Source organism: Aquarana catesbeiana, linkage group LG07, assembly GCF_042186555.1.
Source record: "Aquarana catesbeiana isolate 2022-GZ linkage group LG07, ASM4218655v1, whole genome shotgun sequence".
Classification (NCBI taxonomy): domain Eukaryota; kingdom Metazoa; phylum Chordata; class Amphibia; order Anura; family Ranidae; genus Aquarana; species Aquarana catesbeiana.
The window spans coordinates 96,463,087-96,476,809 of NC_133330.1; the positions used below are offsets into that span (position 1 = coordinate 96,463,087).

At 44.4% G+C, this 13,723-nt stretch overlaps 1 protein-coding gene across 1 annotated transcript in view; it reads left to right on the forward strand.

Moving 5' to 3' along the window:
- The window catches only part of LOC141103186 (6-phosphofructo-2-kinase/fructose-2,6-bisphosphatase 4-like), a gene marked incomplete at its 3' end in the record, with an annotated part of 92,736 nt that overhangs the window by 44,681 nt on the left and 34,332 nt on the right, over positions 1 to 13,723 (forward strand). Inside the window, 1 exon segment of the mRNA XM_073592515.1 lies at positions 792 to 913. Within this exon segment, the coding sequence (XP_073448616.1) occupies positions 792 to 913 (122 nt within the window).

The window sequence follows — 13,723 nt, forward strand, 5'->3', positions numbered from 1 at the left end:
TAATTGCTAAGGGCAGAGGATTAAGTGGTAAATTCTTACCTTAGTCTTGGTTTACACTTGTTCGGGTCAGGAACATGCATGTTCCTAACCTGCAGACGTGCGGGAACGCCCCCACGCATCGGAAAACATGGCGCATTTTAGTGCCTGCCAGATTGCATGGTTCTGTGGCAAAGCTTGACGAGGAGTCGGGGACTTTTTCCTCTGTTTCTGCTGGTAGGGCAGCCCATTGAAATGAATATGCTGCCTTACCCACAGGACACCTGTGAACCTAGCCTTACACCTTGCTCCAGTGCTGCAACCAGTCCCCCTCAGACTACTGTGTAAGCTGTGACCAGCTCTTCATCATACCATACAGGGTTAATGATCTTGTATGTGATGACACTGAGGCTCCACTCATAGACTGGAACTTTTGGCAGACTAAGGTATGCAATAGTGGGGTGGGGGATGGGCAGAGGGGCTTGGGCTTTGAAGGAGCATAGGCACGAGATGGTGGTGAAAAGTACTTGCCTTCGGTCTAGTCTGAGCAGTTTCTCCCTAATCCTATTATCTGAGCCTACGTGCCATGTATTTACCCTATTGCATCGGCCTAACCTTTAGGCAGTCAGTTGGGAGAAATCAAGCCTAAGGGTTTACTTGGTCTCAGTGTATTCACACCTAGTAGCATGCTCATAAAGGATATGTTATCCTTTTTTTTGATTGCATAAAGCAGCAAATTTATGCCACTGATTTTTTTTTTTTTTTTTGGAAAATCTAACCTTCGCTTACAGCAGTGTTCCTGTTTTGTTTTATAGCAAGTGAAGTTGGGCAGCCCGGACTATTTAAACTGCACCATTGAGGAAGCCACTGAGGATTTCATGAAGAGGATAGATTGTTACAAGAACTCCTATGAAATGCTGGATGAGAACTTTGACAAGTATGTCCTTTCTTACACCCAACCCACCTTCCTAAGTTGGCACAGGGTATTATTGTTACAACAATGCTATACAAGTTAGCTGTAATTTTGTTTTTAGTGGGTATTTTGTTTTATGGATTCACTAGAGCCTAAAATTTTAGATTTTTTAAAAAGGGGTGTCTTGGCCAGTGTGGGCTAGCTGTACAATCTTAAAGTTACTAAACCCATTACCCTTCATTCATTATATCTGGTCTCCCACAGTACAGAAAACAAGGAAATGCAATTCGTTTTGTGAATATATAAACTGCTAAAAACCTTTTCTCATCAGCAGTATATAGCAATCTTGGGATTTCTATCAGTTTCTGGTAAAGATTGTAGGAGGAGTTTTTATACTGCACTGACCTGTCCTATCAGGATCCAGGACCTATGACCTTCTGTCTTGACAGTGCTGATTGGCCCTGTGCTGATCACATGTGCACTCCCAAGGAAAAAAAAAACCTCTTGCAATACACACCAAACTGAACATGTGCAGCCTGACTCTAAAGGCTCTGTACTATCCGGACCTTATGGAGTCAGTGGAAGAAAAGGAGGATCTGTGCTTGCAAGATCAAACAGCCTTACACAATGCAGAGGATTAACCCCTTTAGGTTCCACAGTGAGTATAACCAGCATGCTTTACTGCATATACAAACTGATTTTACTGTTGTGGGTTTAGTAACACTTTAAGCAGTCCACACTGGTTTTATGCTGGGGTCATGCTGTATTGTGCAACAAATAGGCTAAAGATGCATATACACAAGATTGAATGAATGTACTTTTTTCCTTTTTTTTTTTTTTTTTTTGCGGAAGTATAATTTTTTATTTTATTGTATATTTTCACCACTGTGCTTTTATCGGCTGTTTACCTAGCATTACAGCTGGGATTCTGACAGCTCTGACCCCAGAAATGCTCAGAGCTGGTTGTTTCTGAGTTCATTGACCTCTGGGCATATTAGGGCATGGCTGTTCCCTGATCTGCTTCTGCTCCCCATCCTGACTCCCTTTTACTGTGGTCCTAAGCTCTTCAAAGGATTGGGTGGGTCTGACAACCATGGCAAAGGTTGGTACTTTAAACTACTGTAAAAGTGATCTTTAGAGCCACCCAGATCACTTTTATATGGGAGCTGGCTGAAAAAACTCGTTTGCAGGTGTTTATACCACTTAAAGTCCAGGCCATTTTTAAATGAACAGCAGGTGGTTAAAAAAGACCACTATCCTGAAGTTTGTATGCCATTAATGCTTTTTAATAATGGTGTTCTCCTGTATTGCTCAGTCTTATATATTGATTAGTCATACGTCAGGAGAATATGGCTTTCTCTTATAATGGTTTTCCGCTGTAATGCATATTCCATTTATATTTTTACCAAAGTCATAAGTCAGCAAATCTGGCCCTATCTTAAAGTGTATGCATTAAGATAAAAAAAAACACCTGCGTTGCAGCAGCCCCCTTAATACTTACCTGAGCCCCATCTCCATCCAGCGATGTGCACGAGTGCCTTGGCTGTCCAGGACTCTCTCTCCTGATTTGCTGAGATGCAGCAGCATCATTGGCTACTGCTGTCAGCCAATCAGGAGAGAGGGGGCGGGACTAAACTGCGGCTCTGTGTCTGAATGGACACAGAGCTGCGGCTCGGTTCAGGTGCCCCTATAGCAAGCGGTTTGCTGTGGGGGCACTAAACAGGAGGGAGGGACCCAAGAAAAGGAGGATCCAGGCTGCTCTGTGCAAAAGCACTACACAGAGCGGGTAAGTATAACCTGTTTGTTTTTACAGAAACAAGACTTAGTATCATTTTAAAACTGTTTAGTCATTACATTTTAGCCATTAAAAGAATACATTCTCTATAGCTTTACTGAGCTAAATTGCGTTTAATGAAGTATTAATATTAGTCTGTGCTAAATAAGTAAAAAAAAAAATTTAAATTCCTAGCTTCTGTGTAGATACAAGTATGGGTTGACATAATACAGTGCTAAAAAAATAAAAATGTAATCATCGTACAAATAAATACATGTTAAATCTGTGCTGAAAATAGCCCAAAACAGTGCATAGCCTTTTTAAGTGAAGAACATCCATGTAAAACACCTTAAAGTGGGTGTAAACCCTCATATACCCAGTGAAGTGAACAGCCTCAGATGATACACAGGGATGAAACCAGTCTTCCTACATAAGAAAACTTTCACACCGAGGCATTTTTCAGGCACTAAAGGGCTAAAAATAGCACCTGTAAAGCGCCTGAAAAACGCCTTCTCTGCAGCCCCAGTGTGAAAGCCCGAGTGCTTTCACACTGGAGCGGTGCGCTTGCAGCACCTTAGAAATAGTCATGCAAGTACCATCTTTAGACCTGCTCTCTGCTAATCTATTTATAGCACCCACCCTGACACAAAATTCAGCCTGGTTTCATCACAGTTGTCAGAACTTGTCAAAAGTTATGTTAATAACAGAAGAATGGAGTAGAAGAAAGCCATGGGATTTAGTGCTTTGGAGAGAGATAAAAAAAAAAACACTACAGATACAGCTCAAATTTCATGAATCTGGTTTACATCCACTTTAGGGAGTACAATTCAAAGTTCAAATCCTGTCCATTTCTAATCTGTGCTGCACACAAGAGAAGAATGTGTTAACTGCTTCACCACAGACCTACTTTCCCCAGAAAGACTCCCCTTTTCAAAATTACCTCCTAAACTAATAAGTGTGTCTTAGAGGGCTTTTATATTACATTTTGTAGATAAACCGCTGTCAGGACAGGAACCACTGCTCTAGGGGTCTCAGGAAAACACTCAAGACCATCATAACACAACCAACCTGTTCAAAACAAAAACTATTAAAATCGGCACTGCATACGTACCAGTAGTAAGATCTGTTGGGTCAGTCTCTCCCAAGTTACAAGACTCCACACCGCTAATCTTATGTGAGCGCATGGTGTCAGCACTGTACCCTCACTCCTGAGGAAGTCTGTCTGTGACGGCCATCACGCACTGTAGTCAGGCGCTCAACTGTCTTGTTTTTGTTATATGACTAAACTGCAGCTTAAAATGTCACTAAACCCACATCATAAAAAAACTATCAATAAATGCTTTATTACAAGGGGTCTTCAAAAAGTTTCTGCACCAATTTTATCCTTGGAAACGGTGAGGGGTAGTAATTGGTCTTGTCTTAAGAATCCTCGTACATGCTGTTCATACTCAATCACTGTGGGATTCAGATTATGCAAAAACTGGTTGATCCTGCTGTTCTCTAGCTCCACCTTGTGTCCATGTCCCCAGTTCAGGTAGGAATTTTGCAGCTGTTGTGGCAGCTCTGCACATGCTCAGTTTTCATTGAGTTTCTATGCTGAGCATTTCCTCCCTATCGCATCTGAGCAGGCCATGTGACTATAGAGTCACAAATGTGGGTGTATACACAGTGGTAAATGGCAGCCCACTCCCCTCCCCCCCCCCCCCTTCATCCTCTATGCCCACTAGCCAGCTACACACAATCTGGGTGGAATATTTAGATAGACTTTACCTCCCTCCTAGGGTACTTTCACACTGCTCTGTAGCAAAATCGTGGTAGAAATAGGTGTTTCAGGTGCGTTTGCTGTGTGTTTCGGGTGCGATTTTGGGTTGCCTGAACCTATGAAAAATGGAGATGCAACTCAAAAATGTACCTAAAGCAAAATCGCGGTGCGTTTTTACCACAGTTTTGCTGCGATTTCCATTAGTTTAATTGGGGAAACTGCGTTTTGGTGCAGTTTTCAAAACCGCACTAAAGATACCGCATACAGCACTTTCAAAAACACACTGCACCTGTAACGCAGTGGTCTGAGGTCCCATGAGATTTATAGGGAAACCTTCTTTTTTTTTCTTGCGCTTTTTCAGCGCTGAATATTTTGTTATATATTTTTTAAAAAAAAAACCAAAACACTGGAAAAACATATCGGTGTAAAAGGGCCTTTATTCTAAGATGCAGGCTGGAGGGGCGTTACGCAGCCTGTGACTGACAGAAATTTGCCCATGCCATGTTCTTTCCACAAAATAATAAAGATTTGATTTCAAATATATCGTTCTGCGCCAATTTTAAAACTGTTAATTGATATTTATTTTTTACTCCTGTATTCCAAAAGCAGTTTGTGTGTGGTAGTTTGGTGGTGTTTTTTTTTTTTTTGGGTGGTTTGTCTACCTAATGGAAGAGTAAGGCCGCGTACACACGGTCGGACTTTTGGACCCGACTGGTCCGACAGACTTTCCAGAGGACTTCCGACGGACTTTTTAACAAACAGACTTGCCTACACACGATCACATCAAAGTCTGATGGATTCGTATGTGATGACGTACACCGGACTAAAATAAGGAAGTTGATAGCCAGTAGTCAATAGCTGCCCTAGCGTCGGTTTTTGTCCGTCGGACTAGCATACAGACGAGCGGATTTCTGGGTCCGGCGGAGTTACGACGTAAAGATTTGAAGCATGTTCCAAATCTAAAGTCCGTCAGATTTGCGACTGGAAAAGTCCACTGAAGGGCCGGTAAAGCCCACACAAGATCGGATTGTCCACCGGTTTTGGTACGTCAGCGTCCGTCGGACAAGTCCGGTCAAAGTCCGACCGTGTGTACGCTGCATAACACACACCCTCGGACAGCAACACTGTCTGGCGAGGGTAGTGTTAGATGGACTAGTAGACTTATATGGACTTTACATGAATGACTTACAAAGCCCTATATCTGCACTTTTAAAAAATAAGTTCACCTTTTGGAAAAAATAATAAATACACATCTTTTTGCAGGTGAAAAAAAAATGTGCTCATACCCCGTATGAGCAGGCCCCGTATGAGCAGACAGCTGCATGCTGACAGGAAGCAACAATTACCTACCTAGAGAGCTGCTAGCTGCAAAGGCTGTCTGTACCTGTAGTTTACAAAACTCTCTGAAAGAATAACGCGGCCTGGTGGGCGGGAGAGAAGACTCCAAACCCCCCCCCCACCCTCTGCTCCCTGTCATATCGGATAGGGGGGTGGCAGCAGTTGGCTGAGGCATCTGTAACATGTTGCATGTTGACCCTGAATATGGATGTAACCTGTTACAAAAGGTGAATTAATCCTTTTTAAAATGTTTCACACAGTATCCACCTTCCACTACCTTATGCTGTGCATCTTGGTCTGTCGAAAAAAGTTGAAAAATAACAGGATCAACAGACAAACAAGTTACAGGGCAACTACTTTGGTAAAGCTAGTGACAGATTGTATGCACCATATGTGTAGCTTTGATTGTGCCATTAGTACCATGTTAAACATTGGGTTATATGCAGTTAACATCAGCTGATTGGACAGTGGCAAAAGAGAGGACTGCAAGCATATCTTCCTATTTAACCTCTCCCACTCCTAGCTAACCTTAATTTTTGCTAGTGTCCTTAGGTGATTGACCTCTAAAAGCTTGTCTCTTTTATCTGGAGGTTGTCTCTCTTATAAATAAAAATAGGTGGTGGTTGCGCTGTGACAAAGGGAAAAAGAAGGGGGTGGGAGTGGAAGGGACTAATATAAGGTGCATAGAGAGGTGAAAAAAATGGCCGAAGTAAATAGGCCAAACAAGCATAAAACACAAATAAAAGTGCTAGCATAAGTGAAAATAGCTGCAAAAAATGTAACAAAGTAAATACATATAAGAATAATAAATCAAAAAGTCCAAGTGAATATGGGCTAGTATCACACTAGCACATGAGTGACAACTCGCACGAGCTGTAAGTGACAAATCTACAAGGGTAAGTGGATATCAGTCCCACCACCAAATAATAAAAGACTCCCAGATAGTAAACCGTTCCAACAATAGGGAGAGATCTTCAGTGGGGACACCTCCGTGTTTGCAAGCCGCCTACCTTACTGCTGTAAGGTATACAGCTTGTGTTGCAAGCAGCTAGCAGGCATGGAAATCCCATCCAATTATACAGATAATGACGGTAGTAGATATGCAGGGCGGTATATAAAAAAGACAAAAATAGACAATATATAGTGTGACTCCGTGACGGCCAGAGTGGAAGGGAAGCAAGACACAGAAGGGGGGTGCACTCACTTTTTGAAAATGAGTGTGGGCATCAATCCACGAGCGCCGAGCTCGTATGCCTCAATAGGTATCTTCAGTCTGTCCCCGCTCCCAGCTCCTCAATGCTCGTCAGGTGGGGTGAGTATATACAGTGGTGTATTTAAGTTTTGTGCTGCCCTAGGCCTGACTAAACCCATGCACCCCTAATTTAAATATGACCCACCCCTTCTTGTCAAGGCCACACCCCTTTGAGTTTAAGTCCCGCCCTGTCATCCGTAAACCACATAACTTTCCTTTTTAGGCTCCATCTTAGAGCTCCACCTCTTCCTCTCTCTACATTAAAAGTGGGTGCCAAGTGTAGCCTCATCAATGCAGCCTCGCCGGTGCCCGTCAATGCAGCCTTGCCGGTGCCCGTCAATGCAGCCTTGCCGGTGCCCGTCAATGCAGCCTTGCCGGTGCCCGTCAATGCAGCCTTGCCGGTGCCCGTCAATGCAGCCTCGCCGGTGCCCGTCAATGCAGCCTCGCCGGTGCCCGTCAATGCAGCCTCGCCAGTGCAGGTTATCAGTGGCCATCAGTGCGGCCTCATCAGTGCCAATCACTGTAGCAAATCAGTGCAGCTTAAGAGTGCTGCCTAATCAGTGGCAATCAGTGAAGCCTTAACCTCTTTAGAGCCCTTTAACACTGAAAGCGCCCGGGCGTCATCGGTAAAGTGGCGCTATTTTTAGCGCCGCTTTAACGTCGTTTTAGCGGCGCTGTTCAGCCGATAGCGGGGCAGTTTTAACCCTCGCTAGCGGCTGAAAAGGGGTTAAATCCGCCGGCAAAGCGGCGCTGCGGGTCGTTTTAACCCTTTTTTTTTTTCGTCCGCTAGCGGGAGTTAAAAGCGCCCTGCTAGCGGCCAAAAACCCCTGCAAAAATGACGGTAGATCGCTGCTAAAAATATCGGCGTTTTAACAGCGATGGCGCCAACACCCCAGTGTGAAAGGGATCTTGGTGAAAATTCATGTACTGCAAAGTTTGCAGTACATGAACTTTCACTGAAGGTGGACTGTTTAATGAGTTTGTAGCAAAGGATCACTTTATTGCAGCATCATGATCTGTAAATTCATTTCCATATTGAGCATAGATTAGCTGCAATAAAGTGATCCCATGCATGTGCTCAATAGAGTAATAGTAATGTACTTTACTTTACCTGCTGTCCTGGCTAGAGGGTAGGGGGTTCCCCTCGTGCTTCTCTCTCTCTCCTCCTCTTTCTCCTTCTCGTCCTGTCATCAGACAGACCCTGCCCCTGGCTGGAGAGACGAGCGATGCAAGAAAGCCAAACGGAGGAGGGTAGAGGGCGGAGCTTTAGGCTCCGCCCCCACTCGTCCAAATTACATGCAGCCAGACACCGGCCGCTTATGGGGACGCGAGTAGCTTCCCCCACGGCCAAGCACTCCATCGCACCACCGCAAACCCTGCATTTGTGTGGGAGAAGGGTGGGGGGGGCTGTTTCGCCGCCCCCCCGCAAAGTGCCGCCCTAGACCTGGGCCTTGTTGACCTAGGCCTAAATACAGCACTGAGTATATATGATGTGTAAGGAGAAAGCGCACATAGCGTAATCCCATATAAAAAGTCAATTTATTAAGTAAAACAATATAGTAAACTTACATTTAGAAAACGGCTATAGTGTAAATCATCCACGAGCGCCGAGCTCGTCTCCTGCTGTTAGTCTGTGACAGTGTCCTGTGCTCCAATCCTAACACGTATCGTCACGTCATGTGACTTCTGCAGAGGTTATCCTTTTTGCTCAGCAATATCCTATCAAGGAGAGATTTATGCAAAAATGAATGGTCCCTGTTGTTAATCTGCCATCTCTTGTTTTAACAACTGAAATGACAGGTTCTCTTTTTTTTTTAATGAGTACTCAGAGCTAAATGGGTAGGGGACTTCCCTGAAATGGACACGGAAGAGTGGGAAGACCTATGGGAGTGCTCCTTCTCGCAACTGGTCTCGGCCAGGGACAGGTTGGTCCAGTTCAAAATTACGCAGAGTGTATTTTACACCCATGCTCCTACACAAAATATACCCATCTATTTCAGATTCCTGCTGGAGGTGTGTCACACCTCCGGTGGACTTTATACATATTTTTTGGAGCTGTTCCCTGGTCAAGACCTTTTTGGAATGAGGTTACCAAATTCATTCGCACGGTCACTACAGTTTAGATTCCATTGAGGGTAGAAATATGTTTGCTGGGGCTTGTAGATCCATTGGCTTCTAGCCGGGCAGTTAGAACTCTCTTGGGGATACTACTTTATAATTACTTAATGGGACGTCCCATAGCAATGCTACTTGAGGGAAGGGAGGGAGACACAACCCGGAGGGTACCCCCAGACTTGACCTATACTGCTGCCTGCAGCACACTGCACCCAAAGGCGATATCCTCATACCTCCTTACATCCACCTGATAAAATTTTGTGAATGTATGCACTGAAGACCAAGTTGCGGCCTTACAGATCTGAGCCATGGAGGCCTGATGATGCACTGCCCAAGAAGCACTAACCGCCCTGGTAGAATGCGCCTTAACTTGAAAAGGGGGAATCTTACACCTTAAATCATAAGTTTGAATTATAACTTGCCGAATCCACTTGGCAACAGTGGATTTCAACGCTGCCTGTCCTTTCTTAGGACCCTCTGGCAGAATAAATAAGACATCAGTCTTGCGAATCTGAGCAGTTGCTTTTAAATTTTCACTGCTCTCACCACATCAAGACAACGTAGTGACTTTTCTTCCTTGGAACATGGTTTTGGAAAAAACGATGGCAGGACAATATCTTGGTTCAGGTGGAAACCCGAGACCACTTTTGGTAAAAAAAAACCTGGACGAGGGCGCAACACCACTCTGACCTCATCAAAAATCAAATATGGCTCTTTACAAGAAAGAGCAGCCAATTCCAAAACCCTCCTTGCTGAGGATATAGAAACCAAAAATACCAACTTCCTTGTCAAAAGGACTAGGGGAATATGTTGTATTGGTTCAAATGGCTGTTTTTGTAACACAGACAAAACTAAGTTCAAGGGAGGTTTGATTGGCGGATTAATCCGTATCTCCCCTTGCATAAAACCCCGGACTAAAGCATGTGTAGCAAGTGGTCTTTGAAATAAGACCGATAAAGCTGAGACTTGGCCTTTAATAGTACTCAAGGCCAATTTCATTTCTACCCCTAATTGTAGAAAGGCAAGAATTCTGCCTATGATATATCTCCGAGGGTGCCAACACTTAGATTCACACCAGGAAACATAAGCCCTCCAGACTCTATAATATATAGTTCTGGAAGCTGGCTTCCTTGCATTAATCAGGGTAGAGATAACTGACCCAGAAAGCCCACGTTTCTTCAGAATGCGGGTTTCAATAGCCAAGCTGTTAAATTTAGAGACCGTAAGGAAGGATGGAATATCAGTCCCTGTGAGAGCAGATCTGGCCGTAGTGGAAAGGGACCATGGGCCCTCCACTGCCATCTTTACAATTTCTGCATACCATGACCTTCTGTGCCATGCTGGTGCCACAAGAATTACCGGCTTTCTTTCCAGCTTGATCCTGCAAGAAGTTGAGGCAGCAACTGAATAGGGGGAATGCATAGATCAGTGAGAACTGATCCCACGGGGTCACCATCGCATCCGTTCTGCATGCGAGTGGATCCCTTCTGGCTACAAGGTTGACTGCTTGCTACTCAGGTAGTCCGTCTGCCAATTCTCTACTCCCGGAATGAAGACTGCTGATAGGCACGGAACATTCCTTTCTGCCCAAGTTAGAATATGGTTCACCTCTCACTGTACTGAGACCTTTGGTGCCCCCTTGGTGATTGATATAGGCCACAGCTGTGGCATTGTCGGATTGAATCCTGACAGGATAATCCTGTAAGTTGAAAGTCCAGGCCTTTAGAGCAAGAGCACTGCCCAAATCTCTAGGATATTGATGGACAAGGTTCTTTCAGTTCTTGACCACTGTCCCTGAACAATTGTCTTTTCTAATACTGCTCCCCAGCCTGAAAGGCTGGCATCTGTTGTTACCACTTTCCAGATGACTGGTCTGAAGGATTTTCCTTTCAGCAGATTCTGGGTTAGTAACCAAGTGAGGATTTGGGACACTCTTGGGGACAGCCACATTGGCAAGTCTAAAGCTTGAATTGTTTTGTTCCAAGTAGACCGGATACTGTTTTGCAACAGTCTTGAATGGAACTGGGCATAGGGAACTGTTTTGAATGAAGCCACCATGGTTCCTAGCAACCTCCATGCAAAGGCGAATGGAGGGATTGCCTTTTGACCTGACCATCCGCACCAGCTCTTATAGAGTTGATCTTTGCCTGAGGCAAGAACACCCTTTCCTGGGCTGTGTCTATGATCAGACCCAAGTACTCCAGCCTTTTTAGCGGTATTTAGGAAGATTTCTCTAGGTTGAGAATCCAGCCCAAACTTTCCAGGAAACAGGTTGTAATGCATACGCTTTGCTCCAAACGAGCCACCGACTGGTCTATTAGCAATAAGTCATCTAGGTACACTACGACTGTTATGCCCTGTGCCCTTAACCTGGCTAGAGGTGGGGCCAGCACTTTTGTGAACACCCGGAGTGCTGTGGCTAGCCCAAAGGGCAGGGCTACAAACTGGAAATGCTGCTGTTCTAACTTGAACCGCAGAAACTTTTGGTGAGCGGGAAATATAGGAACGTGCAAATATGCATCCCTAATGTCGATAGATGCCAGAAGTTCTCCTCCTAGAAGGATAGAAGCTACTGACCTGATCATCTCCATAAGAAGGGAGCGGATCTTCAGGAACTGATTTCGATTTTTTTAGATCTAGAATGGGTCTGACATCTCCATTTGGTTTCGGTACCATAAAAAGGTTTGCATGAAACCCCAAACCTTGCTCTTTTGCAGGGATCTGAATGATCACCCCTTGAGAAATTAACCGGTCTTGTGCCTGAAACAGATGGTCTTTTCTCTGGATCTTTGGGAGCGCTGGACCTCAGGAAATGAGACTGTGGAAAGTCCCGAATTTCAGCTTGTACCCCAGCGTTACCGTGGAGATGAACCATCTGTCCTGAATTTCCTCTTGCCAGACTTCTGAAAACTGCAGAAGTCTTCCCTCCACCTTGGTGAGGGGGGTTGGCTCTTCATGATGAGGCTTTAGGATTCTGCTTTGCAGGTTTCCGACCCCAAGACTTCTTTGGAGCCTGGGTCTGACCCTAAGATTTTCCTCTAGAGTCTGACGGCAGAGGTCTTCGTCACTGCCTAGAGGCAGAAGCCCCTGGCGCAGGGGAAAGTCCCGTTCAAATGAAGGGCGTTTTATACTTTTTTTGACTGGCAAAATAGTACTTTTCCCACTAGAAATTGTTTGGATATATTTGTCCAAGTCTTCTCCAAATAGCCGCTCCCCATGAAAAGGGAACCCAGTTAGGAGGTTTTTACATGGTGCTTCAGCTGACCAATTTTTTAACCACAGGATTCTTCGCATATGCACAAGCATAAGCGTAAGGCAGGACGCCTGGTGAATAGAATCTTTAATGGCATCTATGGCAAAGCATAATGCTTTTGGTAGTTCAGCCAAACCCCGAGCTTGTTGTGCAGGAAGCTCTCTAACGGCCTGTTTAAATTGGTCCTTTAGGGATTGACAGACGCCTATTGCAGCGACTGCAGGCTGAGTAACAGCACCTGCCATGGAAAAAGTAGATTTTAACAGGGATTCCAACTTTTTTTCTGTTGGATCCATAAGAATTTGTGCATTGTCTACAGGGCAAGTTAGGCCTTTATTCACACTGGTAACTGGGAAAAAAATGCAGCGCTAAGAAATATTAGGAAGTTAGGGTGTAGTGAAACAATTAAGTAAGAGATGCTGTACTGAACAGTAAAGCATATGTGCAAAAACCATAAGCGAAATGAAATGAACAAACACAGTATAAAGTGTCCACATATGGTAAATGGATGATTCCAAACTCAAATTAATAAGAGGAACTGGTATGGACCAAAAAATGATGTGAGACTGGAAATTAAAGTCAATGGTGCACGGTGTGGATCTGTGACTGTGAGTCAATAACAGGGTACAGAACTTCCGTAGCTGTAAACCAACATCTCGATATGGGGCATCAGAATGAAAACATCAGGAAGTAAGATAAGATGGGTACTCTTACCAGCTGACGTGGACTCCACTGTCATATGACATGGAGTCAATGGTGCATGGAGCCAAACCTAGGCTGGAAAACGATATCCGGGATGGTGGAACCTCTGTCTCACTTCTCGACTTCTCTGGTGGGGTGAAGAAACATCAGGAAGGGCCGCCAACTGGATATCAGCCAATAGACCTCAAGGATGTGTTCCAAGGAGAAGCCAGGGACAGATTTGATCAAGACCCCGTGATGGAAGCAGGGCTAATGGAAGGCAGTTTCTTGCATCGGGGTAATATGCAAATAAAAAATAAAAAGCTTCTGCATAGTGCAGGTAAACCAGGGATTTTTATTTCTAAAAATACCATACAAAAAATGGATAAAAGTGATCACAATTGAAATAAAATCTAAGCAGCGTAAGGAAGGGGAGATCGTCCGACGCGTTTCGACAAAGAGGGTCTTCAACAAGGGCATGTTTATTCACTGGAAATCTCAGCGTCAACTGCTGGTACTTTCCATTTTTTGGAGAATTTCTCCTCCAGGGGATAGAGAATTAAAATCTCTTAGGAGGGAGAAAATGCTTATCCGGGTGATCGCATTCAGCAAAAATAAGCTGTTCTAGTAATGCATGTGCAGGAAACGCATGCAAAGGT